The 25,977-nt window shown below is 46.4% G+C and overlaps 1 protein-coding gene across 2 annotated transcripts; it reads left to right on the top strand.

The window, feature by feature from the left end:
- Positions 1-254: 254 nt before the first annotated feature.
- SMIM3 (small integral membrane protein 3) lies at positions 255-19,522 on the top strand. 2 transcript variants are annotated; one of them, XM_032337291.1, is made up of 2 exons: positions 255-825; positions 18,164-19,522. In XM_032337291.1, the coding sequence occupies exon 2, from the start codon at positions 18,175-18,177 to the stop codon at positions 18,355-18,357; it is 183 nt and encodes a 60-aa protein (XP_032193182.1). In that variant the 5' UTR covers positions 255-825; positions 18,164-18,174; the 3' UTR covers positions 18,358-19,522. The 2 variants fall into 2 exon arrangements, with proteins under 2 accessions (XP_032193182.1, XP_032193181.1); XM_032337290.1 differs by lacking the exon at positions 255-825 and adding an exon at positions 1,190-1,278.
- Positions 19,523-25,977: the final 6,455 nt, after the last annotated feature.

Raw genomic sequence — 25,977 nt, 5'->3', positions numbered from 1 at the left:
TTTTTTATTAAAATATTCAGAATTGTGTGATACTTGTTTGTTTGTTTTTAAGTTTCCACACGTCTCTTTTGATTAAAACATGTTGGGTGACGTTTCCTAGAATTTTTGTCAAATCATTTCTCATGTCAATTCCCTTCATCCTCATTGTTTCCGCTCTAAAAAAACTGGCATCTGGTAGTGATGATTTAGATGTCATTTCTGCTGATCTCATCCCCAACTCAGAGAAGACAATAGGGGCTAAATTCAGCCCCCACACCATATCCGATTTAGGCCTGGGAAGGCAGTATAGCTAGTTCTCAACCCAGTGGGCAGAAGAAGAAACTGACACACTACTGGGCTCCAAGGCTCCTCAAGGTTACACTGATGGTCAAGGCCTGAGCTCCTGTTTTATAGAGCAAGACTGTGGGTACCAAGATAGGACCCGAGTCGCTGTCCCCAGTGCATCAGAGAGGCTGCAGGAGCTCGCACAGTCGCATTGTCCAGTGTGGGAGCTGGGCCGGGAACTGCGGGGCGTGGAGTCCTCAGAAGCCAGCTCTCCCGGGCCCATGAGCACCCTGGATCGGGCCATCTCACTGCTGTCACAAAAGCGAACAGGATGCTCAGGGGAGTGTCACAACAGACAACCAACCAGCTTCCCACTGGCGTCTAAGTCCGTCCTCACAGCAGGGCTGGGACACAGGTGTCATTAGCCTCACTTTGCGAAGCGGCTCGTCAAGGATCCTACACTCCATACACCGCCCAGCAGGAGCTGAGAGTCTCCGTCCCTCCCGTCCGCCAGACTTTGGCCGGAAAGGAATTTGGTCCGCCCGACCCTCCGGGTTCACGGTAAGGACAGCGGAGCCCCGACGGCGGAAGCGATCGCGCTGGGATGCCCGCAGCGCGTGCGGGGGCGGGAGGGAAAGTCTGGGCGGCCGCGGGGGCGGAGGGGAAGCCGGGGCCGCGGAGGGGGCGGCGGGGCGGGGCGGGGCGGCGCGGCTGCGGCCGGGGGCCCGGGCTTTCCGGGGGCGGTCCCTGGCGGCCGCGCAATGCAGCGCCGCCGAGCGCAGCCCCGGGGCCGAGCCGCGCGTCCCGGCCGCTCCTGCGCGCTCCCGCCGCCGCGGGCTCCGAGAGCCGGGCACGTGCCGCGCCAAGACGCCCCCGGGGGCTGGACGGCCTCCCGCCGAGAGCCCGGGGAAGCGCTGGAGCCGTGCCTTGCCCCGAACCTCCCGCAGACCCTGCGCGATCCGGCTGCGGCGGGGACCTCGGGCTTTCCTGCGGAGAAGCTCTGCGGATCCCGGGGTGAGTGGGGCTCCGTTCTCCCGTGGTTCCTACCCCAGCGTCCTCCCAACTGTCCTCTCCGTCCCCCTCTTCTGTCTCCTTCCTCCCCCGTCATCACTTTTGCGTTCCCCTTTTCTGTTTTTCTCAGCCCCGAACTTGCCAAAGCCACCGTCTCCGCCGATCCGGGGCCTCCCGGGAGCCGCCGCTCGGCTGAGTGAGCTCAGACCCGCGGCCGGCGGCTTCTCCCAAAGCCCCGCGTGGGAGGCACCAGGAGTTTGGAGTGGGGTGTGGGTTCCCTTGGTCCGGCAGCAGCAGTTTCCCCATCCTGTCTCGCGGCCCTGTTTCTCCATCTGTGAAAGGGAGAAAATAGTCTTTTGCGTACAGAAATCAAACGAGAGAGGGGGTGTGCAGAGCATCGTGGAGAGGAGCCTTCCTTCCAGGTGCCCTCCTCCTCCTGCCTCCTTACTTCGGACTTGGTTGTTCCAGTCGTGGCTTCTCTTGCACCCCTTCTCTCCCCACCCCTCCACAAATTCCTGGAGGGTGGAGACTGTCTCTCCGTGGCCCATCTCCGAAGCCTCCTGAGCACTTGGCCCAGGACCTGGCAAATAGGTGCTCAGTACTGTTCACAGTGTGGAGGAACGAGCAGTGTAAACCTTGAAAACCTGCACAGTTGTGGGAGGTTGTTATTTTGAGTAGCGGCGCTGGACTCCTATTCCTGCAGCCGCACCCTTTCTTCCTCACTGGCCCTGGTCCTGCTGGCATCCGGGGTGGGGGTGGGGGTGGTTCTCAGGGGTCTTTCTCTGTTGAGTCCTCAAGAGTTCTTGGCGGTGGTGGTGACCACATCTCAAACATTGACGTCTCAAAGATTCCTTGAACAGCTGCTAGGACCTGTGGTACCACCACAGTAGGCAAATAGGAAGGCTTGCAAATGCCCTAATGGGGCTTGGGGGTGGGGGTGGGGTGGGAAGGACAAGTCTCTGGAAGTCAGGAGACATTCGGAGTCACCTTGATGAGGCATTTTCCCCATCTTGACCCCGCTCTCCACATCTGTAAAATGAAGTAGGGATGGAACAGCTGGGTGGCTACGGCTGGGCGTGATGTGCTCTCTGCGTTACGTGGGCCAGCCAACTGTCCCGTGAGTGCACGCAGGACAGCCCAGCCGGGCCCCAGGACATCATGTACTTCTGCAGCAGTGATCGAAAAAGCTGAGGAGAAGCACTTCTCCACCGCAGCAGGGACCTCCTGTTTCCAGCTGTCCCGGGGTTATGAGTCATGTCACAGAGCTTACAAGTCATGCTCTCTCAAATATTCCAAACAGTGACCTCTCAGGGCATCCCAGCTGTGGGCTCCACTGCGTGAAAGGTCTGGGGATCCCCTGTCTCTGGCATAGCCTAAGAATCACTGAGCTGGGGTGAGGTGTTTGAGACATAAACCAAATTAGAGACTTTGGGGGCCTCCTGTGGTTGGGTCACATATGGGACCCAGGTGTGACAGGCCAAGGGGGTAAGTGGCAGTCTCAGTTTCAGGGGCTTTCCTACCTGTATTCTGATCCTTCTTTTAAAAAGCGTGCATCTGTTTCTTCTCTGTGGTTTCAAATCTACAGATAAAGGAAACGTCTCCAAGGAAAGAGAATCTTTCTCTTCATTGGTCTTACACAGCCACTGTTGGCAGTGGACTCAAAGATAGACATGTGTACTCACACTCACAGTTTATAGGAGTAAATGCTAGTGTTACCACACCCTGTGATACTCTCCCCAGTGGGCCGGACAAGCCAAATGTTGTAATGATCATACTTGAGGGACTCCTGGATGGCTCAGTCGGCTCAGTGTCAGACGCCTTATCTCAGCTCAGGTCTTGATCTCCGGGCAGTGAGCCCAATCCCCATGTTGAGCCTACTTAAAAAAATTATCGTCCTTGACATTTACTGAGTGCTGACTATGAGCCAGGCATTATTCTAAGCATATTACATGTGTTAATTCATTTAGTCTTTACCACAATCCTATGAGGTAGATACCACCATTCTTTCCATCTTATAGTTGAGAAGACTGAGCTCCAGAGAGAGTAGGGGACTCACCCGTGATCTCAGGAAGCTGCAGTTTACACCCACGTTTCAGGGCCTATGCTCTGAACCTCTGAACCTCACTGGAATTATGGGGATCTGGGTTCAGATCTTGCTTCTGTCACTTACTTGCAGGGTGACTGAGGGGAGGATAAGTAAGAATTTGACAGCCACTGGACTAGTAAATCTCTAGGAACCCTAGTATCCTTCCAACTCACTAGGGAAACAGAAACATCCAAGAGAAAAGCTCAGCGGTGGCCAGGAATGGGCTGGAACTATCCCTGGCTAGCATAGTGGACAACAGCAAACCAGATTCAACGACTACACTGTGTGCTTTACATCGCTTAGTGGTGCATAGCTCTAGTTTTCTTATGTTACTGATCTGGACTCCGATTGGCCGATTGGACTTGTGAATTGCTGGTGACCAACTACATAGGATCAGAGAGATTGAAATGGAGGAGGGAGAAGGAATGACAGAGAAAACTAAACTCCCCAAGTCAGTGTCAAGTGCTGGTGACCTGTGTGTGGCGTACCTGTCACCAGTCCTAATCCCCTGCCCCAGGCTGATGCTAACAATCGACAGTCGGGACCTTGCACCTTGGAATCTCTGCAAGGCTAGGTAACCCTTAACTCGGTGCTCTGGCCAGCTTCTACCAATTGATCCTGGAGATTTTTTTTCTTGCTCTCCCAGATTTTCCACCTCATTCCTCTAGGGGATGTTCAAGAAAGTAACAAATGGCAAAATGGGAGACTTTTTTTTCGAGGATGCTGGGTGGCATTTTAGGAAACACCTTGGGGCTTTTAAAGATTCATCTTCTCCACTCCTTGGTTCGTTTTCTTTCTTTCTTTCTCTCTTTCTTTCTTTCTTTCTTTCTTTCTTTCTTTCTTTCTTTCTTTCTTTCTTTCTTTTTTGCCTTAATGGCCTTCAGCCTAAGACTATCCTGGACCTCGGTCAGGGCTCTAGAGGAGGTAGGGTGTCAGGGGAGCAGAGTGAGATTTGGAGAGCCAGCTGGACCGTTACGGATCACCGTGACCATCCTTTCCAACTGACTGATGAGAGAAGGAGGCCCAGTTTGAAGGAAGAACTTAGTCAGGCTCACACAGTGTAGTCATTTTCTAATGCTGTAACAACATAACCTCAATTTAGTAGCTTCAAAAAAATCAAATTTGTTTATTATGGTTCTCCAGGTCAGAAGTCTGGTGTGGGTCTTTCTAGAAGAAAATCAAGGCATTGGTAGGCTGAGTTTCTTTCTGGAGTCTTTAGGGGAGAATTGGTTCCTTGCTAATTTGAGCTGATGGCAGAATTCAGTTCCTGTGGCTTTGGGACCAAGGTTACCATTTCCTCGCTGGCTGTCAGCTGGGGGCCATTCCCTGCTTCTACAGACCTCCTCACTCCCTGGCTCATAGCCAGCTTCCTCTGTCTTCAAAGCAAGCAACGGTGAGACAGGTGCTTCTCATGCCATATTTCTCTGGCCCTCCTGCCTTTCTCTTCACTTTTAAGGACTCGTGTGATTAGACTGGGCCCACTTGATGGTCCAAGAGAATTTCCTGATCTCAGAGTCTTTTAATCACATCTGCAGAGTTCCTTTGCCCCTGTTTTCATGACTCTGCCCTCTGAGTCATGCTTCCTTTTTTATAGTCACGGTTCCAGAGACCAGGACGTGAACATCTTCGAGGGGCCACTGTTCTGTCTGCTGCCTGTATTTTAGGAGATTGACTGTTCCTGATCATGTAGCTTAGTAGGGGAGTCACAGCACTGTGGTGTCCTTGCAGCTCTGTCACTGACCTACACCACCCCCTCCCCCGCCCAGCCCACCACCAAGAAGAGTCTCCTTTGTTGGCCCAGCACATAGCATGCACTTAGTCACTGGCAAATAACCGTGATGGATGGTAGAGGCTTAAGCAGGATGCTGTGGATTTGGCTTGGGCTTCTCTGCTGGCTCCCTGTTGGTTTCTAAGACTCTGTGATTGGCTGGGTCCGATGGGTACGTGCAGACTTGAATAGCTCTGGCTGTCTTTCTGATCTCTTTGAAATATCCTGGTGTTTTTCCATTTTTCCAGCCACAGAAGAGCAGATAGAAACTCAGGCAGGGAAGAGGTCTTTAGACTGTTAAGAATTTTGATGGAGACGGAAGCCAATTGGGGCAAAACAAGAACAGAGTGCTCCTCGGGGACCTCGGGTGATTGGAGAGAGTTCTCTGATTTGATTCATTTCACATTTTTGATAGTTGTGTGTCCTGCCCGTCCCTTCCTCTGGCCCCGTCTTTGGAACAGAGGTCCCTAGTGAGATGGCTTGGCTTGGTAAACACTTGCGGCTATTACAGAAGGGGAAGGGGACTGTCTCCGAGGGTGAATGTGAGATGGGGACGCTCCCCCCCCCCCCAGGAGTAAGCCTGGGAAACCCCCTCCCTTTTTATCAGCTTTCTGTTCTGAGAACAGAGAAGGAAAGTTTCCTACTGTGGACCGCAACTCCCCTACCCCCACACTCAGCTCCATGCCCAGCTCTGGAGCACAGGGAATCCTAGAGAACGTTATTCTGAAAGGTCAGCCCTCCTCCCTTCTCTGCCTGGTAGGTACAGTCTAGTCTGGGAAAGGAGGAACCCCTCATAATCCTTGTGCATGCGCAGAGAGCCCGGAAAGTGATCAAGTTAGAGGATGCATTTTGTTTTTGAGAGGGGATTCTGACTTTTAAGATCATGGGGGTGAGGACACTTTCTGGACAGCTAAGTCCCACCGAAACTGAAGTCTGAAGTTCTCCTGTCTGTCTGTACTCACCCCTCACCCATCTTAGGTTTAGTGGGCACACACTGTGTGCCAGAGCCCGGGAGCGGTGCTGACGGTGTAGCCAGGAATAGAAGGCAAGTCTTCTGCTCTCCTGTGCTTGTATTTGAGTGGGTAACAATACCCAGGAAGAACACACACACCAGCAAACAAACAAGCTAATTTTCAAATTGTGAACAGTGTCTGAAGACATTAAAACAAGGTCTGAGACAGAGTATGATGGCCGAAGGAGGGTAGTGATTTAACAAGGTGGTTCTGGAAAAGCTTTTCCAAAGAAGTGACCTTTAAGTTGAGACCTGGACACTGAGACACTGGTTGTGTCTGGAAAAGCAAGATCTGCAGGGAAGAGCATTCTAAGGAGAAGGAACAGCAAGCAGAAAAGTCTTGGACTGGAATCAGGACAGTAGCTGCCCTAGGCTAGTAAGTGGTCAGTGGAGCCTCTTCTCAGGACTTGCTTTCTCTGTCTGGCTTAGATGCTCCATTCTTCTCAGATGATTGCACTAGCTCCTCCTGAGGGGAGAGCCTTAGGAAGGGGTCCTCTCAGTGGAATGATGCTGGTAGGCCCCTGAGTCTGCTCCCTGGGTGGGAACGGTCAGCCTCATTCTCCCTATTTGGCAGGATGCCCAAAGAGATGGCCTTTGCATCCGTGACTCAGAGCTGGGGCTCACTGCCTGCTGTCTGGCCTCGGTGCCCCGAGCTGTCTGCTCCGAGCCCTGGCAGTGCTGGCCAGAGGCCACACCTGCAGGAAGCCACCTGCCTCCGTCTGCTCTTTCTCCCACTTTGGGATAATTAAGCTTGCCAGCCAGAGGAAGTCATTTATTTTATTGCCTTCTTCCTCAGAGAGCTCCTTGGTGGTAAAACCGGTTGGATAACCATGGGCAGTCCCTCCGAAGTTAATTGCTACCTGGGCTCAGACGTGCAGGGTGTGCCTTTCCTGTGGGAGATCAAAGCCGGGACAGACTCTCAAAGGCCGTGCATCTGAAACTATCCCTGTGCTTGCCTAGATCAGCCTCAAAGTGGGGCCCCTGAACGCTCTGAATATAGGAGCTCGGCTGTGTCCCCCAGCTCAGTGTTACGTGGATGAAGCCCTTATGTGTACCAGGCATGGTCTGAAGTCAGTGCTTTGTAGGTATTAGCTCATTCAGACCCCAAGATATCCCGAACAAGTAGCTACTACCAGTAACTACTGGTATTATTCCTGTTCCCATTTTACAGATGAAACAGAAGCTTAGAACAGTTAAGCCTCTTGCCTAAGCCATAAGGGCTTCATATGCCCCCCGGCACGCCCTGTATCTTACCACTGTGGAGCTTCATTGATGTAGCTATTCTATTCATTCTGCCTTTCTCTTTATTTTTTCCTTTTGAACACCTACTTCTCTTCAAAGCCTATATCAAGGTCCCCCCCCCTTGTTTTTAAAATTTATTTATTTGACAGGCAGCAAGAGAGGGAACACAAGCAGGGGGAGTGGGAGAAGCAGGCTCTCCACTGAGCAGGGAGCCCTGTGTGGGGCTTGATCCCAGGACCGTGGGATCATGACCTGAGCTGAAGGCAGACGCTTAACGACTGAGTCACCCAGGCACCCAGTCCCCCTTCTTTTTAAAGCGTTCTGTTTTACTTAGATAAGAGCAAAGGAATGAAGATGAGTATTTCTTGAGCATCTGTTATGTTTCAGGACTATACGCCTGTTGTCTCGCTTAATCCTCACAAAAGTAGAAGTCAGTATAGTGGCTCTTAGTGTCCCTATTTTAAAGACGAGAAGACTGAGGTTTAGAGATTTTAAGTAACTTGCCCCAAGTCACACTTCTGATAAGGATGGAAAACAGCATTCAGATCAAAGAGAAGATTGTCTTATCTGCGGTCTTTTTCTTTCTCTTTCCACTTCCTTCCTCTTCTCCAAGAGCGTGTGCTTTGCACCTCCAAAGTCGGAGTGTTCTGCCTTTTATTGCAACCAGCAATTTACCGCAGTGTCTTTTCCCTGCAGAAGAGGGTGAGCTTCTTAGGGACAAACATCTCCATCTTCCCCACTCCTCGATGCTCAGCGTGTATCACGGCACCGTCCGTGTATACTGAATTGCTGTGTCCTCTGTTTCCTGCTCGGACTGGAGGAATCTGTATGGTTAATCAAGCATGTCACTGGTTGATTTTAAAAAATCCATTAAATGGACATTAAGATGACAGGGGCCTGAGCCTCTGTCATCTTGGTTGATAAAGGGAAGAAATGCACCGAGTCAGGGATCCTAACAAATTCTAACTGCGGGGGTTGGGGGGAGGCTGTTTGCTTGGGTGCGTGTGTCCCCCCAGTCAGGAATGACTAATCATGGAGTGAGTGTTTGTGGAGTGCCCGTCGCACGTCAGAATACTGCCAAGTACTTATGTGTGATCCTCTCGTGGACTTCTACTGACCCTATGGGGAAGATACTATTATTTGGCCATTTTTGCTTTTGTTTTCAACTGAGTAAATGGAAGCATCAGGAAGTTTGATAACTTACTTGACATAGGTCAGTGAGAAAGTGGTGGAGTCACATGGAAACCCAAGCCAGCTGGCCTCCGAGCCTGGGCTCTTAGCACTGTCGTGGGAGTGTGGAGGAGAATTCCTCGCTGTTCCCGAGTATTCCTTCTGTTGCGATGCACTCCCATCACTCTACAGCCTCCAGGAGCTCGGGCAGCTGTTGATTCAAGAACCGCGTGTTCAGTACCCCTACTGCTGAGTAGAGGGGGTGCTTTCTGAGAGGAGAATGAGCCGTGCTGAGTGAAGTCGGGGTTGCGGCAGAGCCGGAACCGAGGCCCGTTGTCCCGTCCTTCCTCCCAGACGCAGTGGTGCCTTTCTCCACCATGGTGGGCTCTCCCACGACGAGTACGGTGCCCGCGTCTCTTCCTCTTCCCTGATGGTCTCACGGTGAGGGGTGCTAGTTACAGGCTTCGCCACTACCTTCTTCCCTAGATTCATTTGCATTTGGACCTTGAATCAGGATGGAACTGCATTCACCAGAGATTATGACGGGATTTATTTTTGGTTGAGGGGCGTGTGTGTGTGTGTGTGTGTGTGTGTGTGTGTGTGTATCCGTCCCTGAAAAACCGTCTCACCTGTCCCACCTACTGTGATGTGGCCTAGGGCTCAGGGCATCAAGGCTCCCATGGCCTTCATGCAGTAAAGAGGTAGAATCAAGAAGCCTGGCTGGCTGTCATTCTGCTGTCAGTTTGTTCCCTCCTGTTGCTTTCTCCACCTGGATTCCTTACTTTCTCCCAGTAAACATCTTTAATAGGAGAGCAATGGCATTTGAAAGGAGCATGCAGGGGCGCCTGGGTGGCTCAGTTGGTTAAGCAACTGCCTTCAGCTCAGCTCGTGATCCTGGAGTCCCAGGATTGAGTCCCACATTGGACTCTCTGCTCACTAGGGAGTCTGCTTCTCCCCTCTCATGAGTGCGCTCTCTGTTTCATTCTCTCACATATATAAGTAAAATCTTAAAATAAAATAAAATAAAATAAAATAAAATAAAAAAGGGATGCCTGGGTGGCTCAGTTGGCTAAGCAGCTGCCTTCAGTTCAGGTCATGATCCCAGCGTCGTGGGATCGAGTCCCACCTCGGGCTCCTTGCTCGGCAGGGAGCCTGCTTCTCCCTCTGACTCAGCCTGCCACTCTGTCTGCCTTTGCTCGCTTGCTCTCTCTCTCTCTGACAAATAAATAAAATCTTTAAAAAAAAAAAACACAAAAACCCTTTAAAAAAAAAAAAAAGATCATGCAGATCAGGAGGCCTGAGTTTTCCCCTCAGTTCTGCCCTTAACTTGCTGTGTGACCTTGGGCAAGTCATTTCCTTCACCTATAAAATGGAAGGGAGGCTGTGTGGTTTAAGCTAGGTAGTATCTAAATTCTATGTAGATTTCTAGAGTGCTATGACTCTGTAGAGATTTCTTCTCCACAGAATAAACCCATTATGAAATAGTATTGCTGTGTTAGTTTTCTGTTGCTGCCATAACAAATTAGCACCAATTTGGTGGCTTAAAAATACATTCATGACCTCACAGTTTCCTTGGTGGGTCCTTACAAAACTTCAGTCAAGGTATCAGCCAAGTTGCATTTTCCCTCTGGAGGATGAATTAGGAAAGACTCTGCCTGCAGGCTCACTCAGGTTGTTGGCAGATTTGTTTCTTGCAACTCAAAGCCAGCAGAGCAGTGTCTTTGACCTCAGGGAAACCTTCAGTCCTTGGCTGAGGGCCGCTCACCTGATTACGTCAGGCCCACCCAGGATGATCTTTCTATTTACCTTAAAGTCAGGGGGTCTGGAACTTTAACTATGTCTGCAAAATCCCTTCATGCTTGTTATGTGACCTAACCTAATCTGAGGGGTGGCACCAGGGAACAGAGATTATGGGGCTCATCTTAGAGTTTTACTTACCACAATCGCTTTACAGAAATATCCTCTTTACAGTTCTGAGCATACTAGAAGCAACTTTCTGTTTTGTGAGTTAGGTCAAGTGACTTAGCATATGAAATAATTTCTAAAAACCACTTGTTCTTACACTGAAATTATTCTGCTTTCAACTTGTTTTTTAATGCAGCGTTCTGTCCTTCTCTTTTTTCTAATGTACTTATCCTCAAAGTTATTTTCTTCTAATACCATTAAATGAATTTATATTACTACACAATTGGGAATTTTATATACATATATATAAATATAGCATAATGTATATTCCCATTATATATGTTAAATATTAAATTTAATATTATAGTAAATATATTAATACATAAAAATTATTCCCAGAGATAAACATTTAAATGTTAACTTTTTATATTTAATTAGCTTTAGTACTTTATATTAGAAATCATATAGTATAGAAAACTATTAATTTAAGAACTCTTCTTAGCTTAGCTGATTTAAAAAAGAACTCTTCTGGGGCATCTGGGTGGCTCAGTGGATTAGGCCGCTGCCTTCGGCTCGGGTCGTGATCTCAGGGTCCTGGGATCGAGTCCCGCATCGGGCTCTCTACTCAGCGGGGAGCCTGATTCCCTTCCTTTCTCTCTGCCTGCCTCTCTGCCTACTTGTGATCTCTCTCTGTCAAATAAATAAAATCTTAAAAAAAAAACAAAACTCTTCTGTGCTTAGCTGATTTAAAAAAAACTTTTTGTTCTATCAGTATTCAGAAGAGTTGTGTTGAACTCCCCCAGTGTCACTGTGGCTTCATCTGTTTCTCCTTATAATTCTGAAATTAGGTACAGGAAAATTAAAAATCATTTTATTTTTTGGTATCCCTAGTTATATTGTTTGTCTAAAACTCTTTCTCTGACAGTAAGATAGCTCTACTAGCTTAAACAACTCGTGAATAGATGGTATTTGAGTCCTTTAACTTTTAATCTTCCTGAATCCCTATGTGTCTCTTATAAAAAATGTATATTTGTATATATTTTAAAGTTATATATATATGCCAGTAGTTTTTGTTGGTTTAAGTTTAAATCTACTATCTTTCTTTGTGTTTTCTCTTTGTTCAAAGTGTTCTATTTTTCCCTCTTTCCCTTTTCTCTGGAAGTTATGTACTCTTTTACTATTTCTAAATGACTGTCCTAGAGATTACAGTATACGTCCCTGATTTAACAAAGTCTAATATTATTTGGTTCTTCTGCCTTTCCAGACAATGCAAGAAATATAGAAAACTTTAATTCTATTTCTTTTACTATTTATTTGCTATTTTAATTCTGTTTTGTCTGAAAATGTCTTATTTCATCTTAACTCTTGGCAGTTATTTTTGTTCGGTGCTTTAAAGATATCATTCTGTTCTTTTCCAGGTTCCGTTCTGTGGAGAAGTTAGATGTCAGTCTAATTGGTTTTCATTTGAAGATACTGTTTTTTCTCTTTATGGTTCCCAGCAGACTTACAATAATGTGCTCTTCTTACCCTCTGCTTCATTCTAAGTGTTTTTTTTTTCTTTTTAGTTCACTAATTCTTCTTTCTTCTATGTTGCATCTGCTGTTAAGCCCATTTGTTGAATTTTTATTTCTATTTGTATTTTTCAGTTCTAGAATTTCTATTCGATTCTTTAAAAAAACATGTTATGTTCTTTCTTATTGTTTCCAGTTCTCTGTCAAAATTCTCAGTCTCCTTGAACATAGTAAGCAAGGTTATTTAAAGGGTGTGCCTGAGGGACAACTCCAATATCTGGAGTCCCTGTAGATCTTTTTCTGTTGTCTGTTGTTTCTGATGGTTCAGTTCTTGTCATCTTGTCTTTTTTCAGTCCTGATTATTCTCGGTTTTGCATTGGACATTACATTTCAATAAAAAATTTTTGAAGCCGATTGTGACGTGCCCTCCTCCGGAGAGGATGCAGGTTTGCTGCTGCCTGGCCCCTAGAGGTACTGGCAATGTGAGACAACCTTAATTCAGTTTCAGGGACTGTGAGGATTCAAACCTGGGTCACAGTCTCTGGGGTTGGAAAGCTTCTAGTTCACTCTTAGCACTTAGTGCTCTTTGAAGTCCCACCTCAGAATGCAGAGGTTTTATTCTTCCTGTCTTGGCAGTTCTTAGATCCCTGAGTCTGTCAGAAACTCTGCTTAGTCTCCATCCTCCACTCAGGGAAATGCTGCTTCAAATGCCAGGCTCATCTCCCTGGATTTCTGTCTGTTTCTAGATCTTAGCCTGGCAAGTCCTCATTATTTTATTACTTCTTAGTGCCTTCAGGCAGTTTTTTAGGTTTGTTTGTTTGGTTGGTTGGTTTTTTAGGGGGCAGGGGAGAGGTCCAATTTTTCCAGTTGTCCTCAGTAGGAGGTTTGGTCAAAATGATCTAGTTTGCCATCATCAGAAGTGAAAGTCCTGATTTTTGTAGACTGCATATCTTTTCTTAATTCTCTAAATCCAGAATGCTTTTGGCCAAAATCAATGAGTCTGACTGAGACTTAGGAAAAAGAGCTGTGGATCTGGCCTATTCCATGCTCTTATTCCTGGGTCTGTGTGGAGGCTGTGGAGATGAACATAGGGACAGAAGACCTGAGTCTGAATGTCACATTGCTTAGCTTTATGATCACTAGCTGCTTAACATCTCCTGGCTTTCATTTCCACATCTGTAAAATAACGTATCCAACACAGGATTATTGTGAAGTTTAAGTAATTTAATGTGTGGGATGAGGCCTTGCACAGTACTTAGCATTTGGTATTTGTTAAATGCTGGCTTGTGTGATCCTGTATTTGAGGAAATAAGAGGAGGGGTACTTAACTTCTCTGTGCTTCCTGGAAGTGAGTCATATCTTCTGAGTAAATAACGGTAATTCCTGAGAGAGTACCTAGTATATAGTAAGTATTTGAATGAATGAATGAACAAACGAACAAACAGACATCCTGGACAGAGTTACTTGTCCTGATGGGGCTTAACCAAAACCAATATTACTTTGTCAGAGGGTGAGAGCTGCTTGCTAGGGAGTGAGTCTCGTGATGGAAAGGTGGGTGGATAGCACAGAGTAGTCATCCTGCATTGTTATTCTAAAACTATGGACTGCAGGAAATTTTAATATATGAAATTTATATATCTTTTGTTGGTGCTAGAAAATTTGCCATATGATAGAATTGGCCGGAATGACGATTTTTTTTTTTTTCTGCAAAAGATTTTCACTTGCTTATAAAAACTGGCCTCTCGCAGGGGTCGTGGTGAAGGGCCCCGATGGCATCAGTGGCTGGTGATGCCAGTGGCCTATTTGCTTGTCAGCGCAGAGTGATGTTAACACAGCTTCTTAGACAAACTTATATTGAACATATGTCAGTGCTTACTTATTCACTTAATGAGATCATTAGGAGATAAAGTGTGCCAGCTTAAATTGACAGGAGTTTAGGCCTAACTGCTGTTTTACCTGCCAGGGTCATAAAAACATCACATTTTTATCTGTGAGAAGGTTAAATTTGTGATATGAATCGTTTGGGCCATGGTCTGATGTGACCCATTCATCAGAAATAACAGGCAGTGTATCTGCAAAGCAAATGATAAGCATATTGATCTGTGGTTATTAATTAGATGTGCCAAGAAGCAGGGTTTTATGCACTCACAAGGAACCACGCACCCGGATGCCAGATAGAGGTCAAACAGAAGTCAGCTAGCAGAAGCCTAGAGTCCTGCTTTTTCTCAAGGAAAACTTTCCAGTGTGCCGTTAAAGATGCTGGGCATCTGCTTTATGTAGTTCTTATTTTGGGGACAAAAACTTGTCTTCGCTGTGGGGAAAGATGTTCCATGGGAAGAAACAGCCTGTTGGAGGGCACGTTTGAAGACTGAGAAGGTTGAAACAAGGAGCGAGAACTCCCCGTGCGCTCGGATGTCTGGCCATGGTCATGGCCAGTCTTGGAGCCCTGGAACAGTAGTGGCCCTGGGAGGGCCCTTGGAGAACATCACAACCTGTGGTTTTCAGACTGTGTTCTGAGGAGCCCAGGGGCTTAAGGGGAAGCTGAACAGCTGTGCTGTACCAAGCGAACAGGCTGTGCTATAAGCAGGGACACCAAAATAACACCTGGGAAAATTAGTTTTAGGTGTTACAGTTTGGTATTGCCTTTAGTTTGAATTGTATGTGGGAAGGGGGTGAGCATCCTAATCTCTATTGCTTATGGCTCTAAGGATATTTATCCAGCCCTAAAGGCTGGAACCCCAAACCCCTCCTTTGCCTCCTTCCTGACATTCTACAGCAGCTCTGCTTTTTGTTTTTTTAATTAATTAATTTATTTATTTATTTGACAGAGAGATCACAAGTAGGCAGGGAGGCATGACGGGCGGGGCGGTGCGTGGAGCAGACTCCCTGCTGAGCAGAGAGCCTGATACCCGGCTCCATCCCAGGACCCTGAGATCATGACCTGAGCCAAAGTCAGAGGCTTAACCCACTGAAGCCACCCAGGCGCCCCTAGAGCCGCTCTGCTTTTATCTGTTTTTTTTTGTGATCAGGATTCTAAATAACATCATGTGCAAAAGAGTACAATCTAGCGTACAGGTGACAGAAAGTGTTTCATTTATTCATCTACTTGTTCTCTTCTGCTTTGTGTTGCTCAGGCAGTGATTTGATCGGATTTATGTCTTTGAATGATTATTCTGGAAGAAGGTGGGGTTAAGGCGGGGGAAAGACCTCCAGACCTCCGTTTTAGCCTTCTGTGAAATATGGCTGGCTGTAGCTTCTGTGATTCGTGGTGGTGAATGAGCCCTGAAGGCTGAGTTCCTGTAAATGACAGGTTTTCCATATGAATGTCAGCCAGGGAAATTATTCCTGGCATTTGGAGTCAGGAAACTGTTTGATGTTAATGGGTTTACCAGAAAGGGCTTTTGTGGGGTTCTTTTGGCCCAGGGCAAGCTAGCTGTTGATGTCATCAGGAGACCACAAAGAATGATTTCTGCCGCTTCTGTCCTTCCTTAGTGCACGGCTCCTGTGACTCATGCTTCTGTGTCTTGGACTTGGGAGTTAAGTGATCACATTTCTAAGGCTGAGGTATGGCCAGCCTCTGCCTCTCGCTCCCGGGCAGGCCCCAGCCTGATGATAATCCTGGTCTCCCAGGCTTGCCAGAGGCTTCTCCTTCATCCTGGACCTTGCCTACATCTGACTGGCTACAGAGCACCTGGGAATCAGTTGCCAAATCACAGTTCTGAAGAGAGTCACAGCAGCCTTAGAGATCTGTGGGTCTAGGGGTTCCCAAAGCTGGCTGCATATTGGGGAAAATGGCCCCCTCCAGTCCCCTCTTGAGTCAAATTCAGTACATCTGTAATGGGACCCAAAAATTAGTGTTTTGTTTTGTTTTTTAAATCCTGTCCTAAGATGGTTCTCACTTGGCACAGTATAGGACATTTGGTGAGCACCGATCTAGGCTCATACTTGAATTTTTTGGACCATTTTACCCTCAGTCTTGACCTAAGAAAATTAAATATAAGACATGCTCATGATTAGAAATTTCAAACAGCATGAAAACACGAAGAATAGAAAGCAAAAGCTTCTCCCACTCCTAGTCCAGCCCCCAGGTAAGCATTATTGAACACTTTCTTTAGATTCTGCTCATAAATGATTTTACATTTATGTATCATTCCTTATCTGTCTACTTAATTCTACAAAATCTGAGCCAGAGGAATAACCCTATCCACATTATTCTCTACTGTATTTCCCCCATCCCCTGCTTAAAATATTCAGAACTCACTGTGGATCATTCTTTTTAATAATAGCCATTAAATATGTAAACATTTGTGACACACTTGGAACAATACTTGGTGAGTAGTAAGCACTATATATTTGTCAAATGAGTGAATGGGGACAGCTGCATGGTATACCAATACATGGATATATGCTGTTTTACTCTTGTGGACACTTGTTGCATTGGTTGCTATAACAAACGAGGTAGAAATGAACATCCCTGTGTGTATATCTTGGGGGCTTTGCCCTGGGTATGGCTATCAGCACCTTATTTAGCAGGGCAACAGCAGGCATGGAGCCAAAGGCATTAAGAAGGAAAAGGTACTGATTAGAACAAAGCAGGGCATTGGACTGGAGTTGGAATTTTGTCTGGACCTAGAATCACAGAAATACAGATCTCAGATCTAGAAGGAACCACAGGAGAATGTTTGGTTCACCCTTGTGCCCTCTGGGTAGGGAATGGGTTCCATCTGTGGTTCCTAGGTTGTACCCTGAGCCCTGGGAGCCACAGTGAACTCACTGGAAAAGTGTGTGTATGGGGGCTGTGGGATCTGTAACATGTTTGCACAGACACTGTGCAAACAACTAGCTCAAGAAAGTTGATGGTTGTAACGTTAACTTTACTAAGGTCCCTTTGGCGATGCTCTGTTTCGTGAAGCTGTTTCTGGAGGGTGCCAGGATACAGCAGCTGGTGTGCATAAATGAACGTGCGATGGGAAGTGGGCGTGGTGTCAAGTCTGACTCCAGAGTCCGCAGAGTTGTGCAGTTCGTAACCACTGCCCACGTCCCATTAGCAAGTAACTGGCGAAGAATGAAATAAAAATATTTTCTTCTTTCAACTTGTGTGCACCACTTTTTTTTTAACAGCTACAAATCTTTAGGACATAAATACTTACTGAGTTGTTTGAAGCTAACTCCGCAATAAATGGAACTGCTAGGTATTTCTTTGGGCCCACAGAGCAGTGAAAAACTTTCTAAGACACTAAGGGTGCTGTGAATTGGAAAAAGTTTGGAAATAACCGATATACAGCCTGTCCATCAGAACTCTTAACTGTTAAGTGGGAGATGCCACGCTGACTTGGTTTAAAGGCAGGGAATTATTCACTTCTGTGTCTGGGGTGGCCGGCGTTGCACTGGCATCAGACTGTGTGGGGTTCAGATCCTGAAGCCTCCATTTCTCCTTCCATCTCTAAGATGGGCTGTCTGTAGTGGGTGAGACAGCTCCCTGCCCATCCTTTCCAGACTCCCCTCCTTTTGGCTTAGCAGTCCCCAGCAGAAAGAATCATCTTTCCCAATAGCTTGTGCATAAAAGCTCTGGGAGGACTTTGGCTGCTCCGGCCTGGGTCCCTTTCCCAGACCCGGAACTGAGGCTTTGATTAGTGATGGCCATGCCTAGAGCACCCCCCTCCTCACCCCCGTGCTCAGGTGAGCACCCTCAGTAAACTGCATGGGATGGGTAGGTTCTCCACAGAAAAGAGCAGGTTTTGTTACCAGGAGAATGGGAGAAGGGACCCAGGACCAAAAACAGTCTGCCATTTTAACAGACAAGAGGCCGGACTCGTAATTTGGTAGTGGGAGGGTTAGGCACAGAGGCTCTGGAGTTGCACCTATCCAGCTTCACTTCCTTGGGCAGATTCACTACATCTGTAAAGGCTTTGGAGTCCTTGTCTGTAAAGTAGAAATAACTGAAGATAAAGTTCAAGAATACAAAAGGCTGGCAGTAATAGTCCTTACCTCATGGAGGTGGTGGTTGGAGAACTAAGTGAGTTAATACACAGAAAGTGCCTAGCACGGGGCCTGGCACGTAGGAAGCGCTTGGTAAGTGAGCCCATTATTCTTACTGACCAGGTAACCTTAAGAGCACAGGTAGTAAGTGACCCAAGCTTCGGACTCCCGGAGAGGGTACAAGATAGTGACTTCCTTTTTCCCGTCTGTCACAGAGTGAAGCAGCATGGACGCCGTTAGCCAGGTCCCGGTGGAAGCTGCGCTCCCCAAGCACATCCTGGATATCTGGGTCATTGTCCTCATCATCCTGGCCACCATTGTCATCATGACCTCCCTGTTGCTGTGCCCGGCAACGGCGGTCATTATCTATCGCATGCGGACTCATCCTGTCTTCAACGGGGCTGTCTGAGATCAGCCTCCCAAGAGTGATGTGGACGATGTCCCCTCCCCCAACCTCTTCCTTCTCCAAAAAGCAGCAAGAGGGGCTTTGCAGTGTGGATTCTGGAGCCTGCCCTGTGAGAGGAGACTGGGGTTCTTGTTTGGATTCTGCCACCGGCCAGCTGTGTGAGTCCAAGCAAGGGACCTAATTCTGTGGGTTCCAGGTTCCTTCTCTTTTAAATGGGGATCATTATCCCTGCCCTTCCTACCTCATAGGGTTGCAAGGACCAATGACTCGGTGGAGCTGAAAGCTGTTTGTGATTGTGAGCAGTAAGGCCACCACCGTGAGGTGTTACCGCTCAATGCTGAGAAGCTTTGAAGAACCAAAGCACCTAATTGCTGACAATGGTCTTCAAGGGGGTGAAGAAGATGCTGGGGGCAGAACAGCCTTCGCCAGTGCCCCCCAGGTTGAACCAAGCAAAGGCATCCTGTCCTCATTCCAAAGGGCCAGCAGCACCTTGGCTCAAAGACATTTTCTTTGTGGTGCCACTCCCTCAAGTTATGTAATTTGGAGGGAATTGAGCGTATTAGGGAGAGGGAGATGGGTGGAGCTTCCCAGGACCTCCTCTGTGCCAGAACATCTACCCCTGTAACAATCTAAAGGAGGCTCCGGTATTTCTTGGCAATGCCAAGGAACCTGGGGTGGTGGGCTTCTTTCTGCATTGGGAGTCTCCTCGCTTTGACACTCAAGCAATGTTGGGAAACACAGGGTGGCTGAGTGGCCTGGGCAACCTTCAGGATCTCCAGCCCCCACCCACTTGTGTGCCCCACACTCGAGGAGCTCTGCACCCCCCACCCCCAGCACCCTCTGTAACCAGCACCATGGTGTAAAGTGTCCGCCCTTCATTCCCTCCCACCAGCACTGCAGCCAGTCTAAGCTACAGATTTTAAGATATGTTCCCAGGATTTTTGGAACTAACTCAAAACAATGGTTATTTTAGATGGTATGATCTATATTTATAGAGAGAGATTTCTGGACCACTCAAGCTTCTTGACCAAAATCAGGAACATCTTGGGATGTATTAAATTATGTAAAAAGATAGCACAGATGTCAGAATATTGTGTGAACTGATGCTTTTACATGGTCATATTTCATTGATATATACAACCAATTTCCAATAAAGTGCTAGAATGAACACATCTGAGGTCTTTCTTTAGAGAGCACTTATTAAATAAAGCTCAGAAACTCGGGTAAATGATTCCACTGAATTTATGGGCCTTAGAGACAGTTTGAATGTAAGAACTGAAAGGGAAAGAGAAGAACCCAGTCCACTTCTGGGTAGTTGCACAGTTTACATGGACATAGAATGCAGAGGGACACGTTTTATAAGTAAGCGATGAATTTCGTATTAGACATGTCGAGTTCAAGGTGATTGTGATCTTCAGGCAGACATTTTCAGGATGCAACTGGAAACCTGGGTGTGTTCTTTGGCAAAGATTTTATGGCTGGAGTTATGCTTTGGGGGATTATCTGCATATGGTAGACATGCCCCACAAGTGGACAGGACCACCCAGGCAGAGCACTCAGACTTAGACGGTAAGGTGCTAAGTGCAGAACATGGCAGAAGTGGTACATAGAAGTGGAAGAGGGATGGATGGGGTGGGGGAGAGACAAACCAAGGAGATGGAAAAGGTCATGTGCTAAGAGGTGATATGAGGGGGATGCGATCATATTGTTTGAGTTAAGGAATGAGTTGGAGGAGAGGAAGTGGAGACAGAACGGACACCTCTTCCCAGGAATAGGACTGTCGTGTAGAGGTAAGGGAGGAGGGTTTGGGAAGAATGGTCAAGGGGGATGGGTATGTGTGAAAAGATTCTGATTGTTTGCTCAGCACCTCTCCCAACTTTTTCTTTTCTTTTCTTTTCCCTTAATATGCCTGCGTGGGGGACAAAGGCTAGAAAGTGAAAACCTACAATGAATGTGAACAGTGCATTTCCCTAACTAAACTGTAGCCAGAGGTTCAGACGTGATTTAGGTTTTGCCAATCAGATGCACACACGTGAGGCTTCCATGTGGGACCTAGTTGGGCGGGGACAGAGACCACAGGGTGCCAAGCATCCATGGTTCCATTGTCATTCCATAGCTATGGGCATAAGACAGAGCCAAGAATTCAGCGTTTTTAACGGAGCGCCCTGTCCTTTGAGAAGCATAGTACTGAAGTACCTGGGAACTTTTTCACTGTGACAGCTGTCCAGAACTTACACCTCCTAATAGCTTGCTGGAGGGAAAACTTGGAACATTTGTAATTGATAAGCATAGATCAGTCTCCTGCAGTTCAAGCCTACGAGAAGCAGCTCACTGGGAATTGCTGGACGTGGGATGTAGGCTGTGTGTGCGCTACTTAGCCTTTCCGAGTCTGATTCTGGGTCTGTAAAGTGGAAGGTATCAGAATTAAATGAGAAAATCTTTCTGATTTTAGGGTGGAGTGTAAATAAGAGATCCTTAGGCAGTCCACCAGGTGGCGATACTGCTCTCTCTCTTTTTTTTTTCTCCCCAAGTGAAGTAGTGAGCTCACAGGTTTCAGCTAATCCTATCACATTCCTAGCAGCTCAGCATTTTATTTTTCTGGTTCTAGTTTCAGCAACTCTGAAGGTAACTTAGGATCATCCAGTCCAACACCCCCTAAAATAAAGTAATCCCCTCTCTAATGAGAGGGTTGCCCCGTGTGGCCTGTTCAGTAATTCCCAGTGTTGTTTTAGATCACCTGCGACAGGTTCCCCCAGGAGAATTCATTTATAAGTGCGGCTCGCAGGGGCTTGCTTTACACTTACTGAGAATCCCTGGGAAAAGGCCTTGCGTATCCGTTTTGTAACAAGCTCCCTACGTGATCGTGAGCAGGTTAAACATGGTGGAGAACCCCATGCTGGTGGAAAGGAATCCACGTCTTGCTGAAACCACCCCTCGACTGCTGTTCTATTAAATTTCTTCCTTCAGTAAGAGAGAAGTCAGGCCTTGGGATGCTAGCTCTGCCCTCTCGGGGCCACCCTGAAGAGATCAACTTCCTTTTCCTGGGGACAACTTCTGAGCATTTTTTTAAAAAGATATTTTATTTTAGAGAGAATGGGGTGGGGAGAGGGGGCGAGAGAGAGACTCAAGCAGACGCCTCCTGAGCGCAGAACCCACCGTGGGCCTCCATCTCACAACTCTGAGATCATGACCTGAGCCGAAATCAAGAGTCGGTCACATAACCGCCTGAGCCAGCCAGGTGCCCACTTCTGAGCATTCTGAACAAAGATCGCTATCATGACTGACCCCACCCCACCGCCTTGCCTGGGTGGGAAAGTCACACTTTGCGGTACACGGTGGCTGTCATCCCCCTCCCTCCTTTGGCCAGACAGCAAGGGCCTGAAGAATCTTGGCTTCACCATGCATTGGCTTTTGATTGTGGGCAAATTTAACAAACTCCTTGAGTCTTAGTTTCCTCATCTGTAAACTAGGCATCGAAGTAACTCTAGCTGCCTCACAGATGTGTTAGGAGGATGAAATGTGCCCACAGCTGCAAGGTGAAATGGTAGAATACAGCAAGCGCTCAGTACCTGTGATCTGTTGCTGATGAGTCCCAGTTTCCTCATCTGTAAAATGGTGATAACAGTTTCCTCTGAGTGTGGAGAGGATTAAGTGAGATCAGAAAGTAGAGAATTTGGCCAGGGCCTGACTCATGGGAGTCTCTCAATATGGGTAGCCAGTAACACAAAAATACAAAAAGCCTAATTGGGTTAGATCCTTAAATCGCCAGTTAAAGTAGTGAGATCGGCAGAAAACTTTCTCGCTGACATGCTGTAAGATTGGCATTAAATTCACAGAGGGCCTCAAACAAGTATAAAAGTCGGACTTCTATACTAATCTCCCTTTAGAAAAAAAATTTTTTTTAATATTGTATTTATTTGAGAGACAGAGCCCAGAGGGAGAGGGAGAGGCAGAAGGAGAGGGAGAAGCAGACTCACCCCTGAGCAGAGACCATGATAAGGGACTTGATCCCAGGATCATGACCTGAGCCAAAGGCAGATTTTTTTTTTTTAAAAGATTTTATGTATTTATTTGACAGAGAGAAATCACAAGTAGATGGAGAGGCAGGCAGAGAGAGAGAGAGAGGGAAGCAGGCTCCCTGCTGAGCAGAGAGCCCGATGTGGGACTCGATCCCAGGACCCTGAGATCATGACCTGAGCTGAAGGCAGCGGCTTAACCCACTGAGCCACTCAGGCGCCCCCCAATGGCAGATTTTAACCAACAGAGCCAACCAGGCACCCCTAGAAATTATTTCATAACTTATTCACCATTATTTAATAAAACACAAAGTTTTCCACTTTTAAGTTTTAACCTTCACAGAAGTTGTTTTCTACAATTTTAAGTGTAAAAAAAAATTAAAAACCTTTCAGTAAGATAAAACTTTCATCAGGTCTTTATGTAATTCTTGCTAAAGAGAGAATGGAAAGAGGATTGGGATTTGAAATGATGATAATAATAAAATTTTGAAATCCTTAATTCCCAAAGTCAATGCAACTTCTAAATTGTGCAGATCACACAAAGAATTTAATTGAGGTATATGAGAGGCTCCTCAATCCCCATAGATATTTACATGCTAGAAAAAGTTTTTGGGGTGCCTGGGTGGCTCAGTTGGTTAAGCATCTGCCTTTGGCTCAGGTCATGATCCCAGGGGTCCTGGGGTGGAGTCCCACATCGGGCTCCTGGTTGGCTCAGCGGGGAGTCTGCTTCTCCCTCCCCCTCTGCACGCAGCCCCCAATGCTTTCTCTCTCGCTCACTCTCTATTTCAAATAAATAAAAGCTTTTAAAAAAAAAATGTTTGTGTTAGCAGGTTTCTAATAACATTATTTGTCAACATCCAAAAAGTTTTTATATATATTTAAAGTTGGACAACTACTGTTACATAGTGAATTGTTTATATGTACGAACTTCCGGTCATGACGACTGAATTCCATGTGGCGCCACTAAAATGTTCCGTTGAAAACAACTGTCTCTGGGCGCCTGGGTGGCTCAGTCGTTATGCGGCTGCCTGCCTTTGGCTCAGGTCATGATCCTGGGGTCCTGGAATCGAGACCCACATCAGGCTCCCTGCTCAGCGGGAGGCCTGCTTCTCCCTCTCCCACTCCCCCTGCTTGTGTTTCCTCTCTTGCTGTATCTCTCTTTACCAAAACAAAACAAGACAAAACAAAAAACCAGCTGTCTCAGTCTCACTGCCCTCATTTGTAAAAAGGGAGATCATGCTTATCTCTGTGGTGCCGCTGAGCTTAAGCAAGACACTGTATCCCAATATTTACAGGGACCCTGGCTTGCAGTAAATACTCAGTGCTTCTGTGTTACCTAAAAATGGAGGCTCATTAGCTCTATCTTTTATATACAGATGTGGGTGGGGCAAGGCTGTTGGATTGGTTTCACTTCTGACACTCCCCACCCAGAGAGAGAGCATCAGTTCCCAGAGGCAAAGGGTTCAGTCCCACAGCTCTCTACTTCACAAGCCAGTCGCAAGCCCCCGTTGTTACCTGTGCATCTGACCTGGGGCTACAAATCGGAGGCTCCAACAACCCCTCTCCAACTCTGAGCACCAGTGTCAAGTCCAGGTTGCTACCTGTACTTCTGACTGGCCATAAATCAGAGGTTCCCACAACCTCCTCCTTGGCTTCCATTCATTGACTAGGGCTGCTCACAGAACTCAGACAAACCTGTTTACTCCCTAAGGTACTGACTGATTACAAGGGATATTGCAGGAAATGAATCAATAGCCAGATGGAGGGATCCACAGGGAGAGGTTCAGAACAGAGGAGCATTATCCTTCTGGAGGTTGGGCCTGGCACTGGGGCACATGGAAACTCCCTGAACCCCTCCTTTCAGGTTTTTATGAAGGCTTCATTACATAGGCGCGATTGATTCAATCACTGGCCATTGGTGATTGATGCAACCTCCAGCCTCACGCCGACACCCCCCGCCCCGCCCTCCGGTGGAAATCGGGGGCGGGGACTGAAAAGTCCACCCCTGTATTCATGGTTGGTTTCCCTGCCTAGCCACGGGATAACCAGCCCCATCTTCACATGCCTTTCACAAGTCACCTCACTACCGTAAATCCATTTGTGGTAGAAAAGAGCTTGTTATGAATAGCAAGACCTTCATCTCATCTTTATGGCTTTGAAGCAATTTCAGGAGCTGAAGCCAAGAGACCAAATATGATGACAAAAGATGCTCCCATTTCTCTTATCATTCAGGACATTCCAAGGAGCTGTGAGCCGGAAACCGTGGACAATGAACAAATATATATGAGAAATATATGTTGGTTGTCTGAATGACCAAATCTATATATTTTTTAATAAATCACAATATCACAACAGCTAAACAGTCTAAGGAGAAATTAGGAAATAACATAAAAAACTAATTCAAAATAAAAATTATCCTCATATTCTATTTACATATTTTTCTTAAAATTATTTTAATGATCAAGTTTTCCTGCTCAGATTTGTGCCTTAGTGACATTAACAAAAAAACCCCAAAATTATAATATGACTGTAGAGTGAAAGCGTAGCAGTGGTTGAAACTCAGTGTTAATGAAATGAAGACACAGACGAAGGCAGAGAGAAAAAAAAAACAGTTTTCACCAAAAAAATAGTTTTCATAATTTTTCATTTTAACAACAAATTTCACAACAAAACTTAAAGAATATATTCATTATGAACTTCAAAATTTCTATCAGTAACTTTAGAATTTCCCCTACTGGAGTTCTGTATACTTTTTTTTGCCTTTACTCAAAACTTGTACCTCAGAAAACGTTTTTAATTTATTTAAAATTGAAATGAAATTAAAACCTATTTAATTTCATTTCATTAACACTGAGTTTCAACCACTGCTAAGCTTTCACTGTACAGTCATATTATGTAATAATATGTTACGTTATATTTTACGTTGTATTATATTTTTAAAAATTTTGTTGTTGTTGTTAGAAAAAAAAAAAATTCAGTATGAATGTTCCTGTCTCATTGTATACAGCAAATGTTTGTGTTGCGCGTGATAATTGCTGTTTACTCTAAAAATGAAGACAGTTGTGTTCTAGGAATTGAACAGCAATTGGCCAAAGAGTGATTTGTGGACTCTCTGGACATCAGTGTGGTAGATTACTCTTACGTTTTTTTCTTTTTTCATACTTAGTACTAAATTATTTTAAATTTTTGGGAAGCTAAGGTAAATGAACCATAACTTCTCATTTTGTTGCAAGGGGCCTGACAGTTAAAAGGGACTAATTTGGGGGCACCTGGGTGGCTCAGTGGGTTGGGGCCTCTGCCTTCGGCTCAGGTCATGATCCCAGGGTCCTGAGATCAAGCCCTGCATCAGGCTCTCTGCTCCGCAGGGACCCTCTCTCCCCTTCTCTCTTTGCCTCCTCTCTGCCTACTTGCGATTTGTCTGTCAAATATATAAATAAAATCTTTTTTTAAAAAAGGGACTAATTTGAATGGTGGTCCTGAAATATTCCTGGAACCTGTGAATGTGCATTTATTTGAGGAAAAGGTCTTTATTGGTGTCACTAAATTAGGGACTTTGAGATGAGAAAAGATCATCTTGGATTACCTGGGTGGATCATAACACTGAGTT

This window comes from Mustela erminea, chromosome 3 (assembly GCF_009829155.1).
Source record: "Mustela erminea isolate mMusErm1 chromosome 3, mMusErm1.Pri, whole genome shotgun sequence".
NCBI classification, from domain to species: Eukaryota; Metazoa; Chordata; class Mammalia; order Carnivora; family Mustelidae; genus Mustela; species Mustela erminea.
This window is presented reverse-complemented; position numbering and strand designations above follow the sequence as displayed.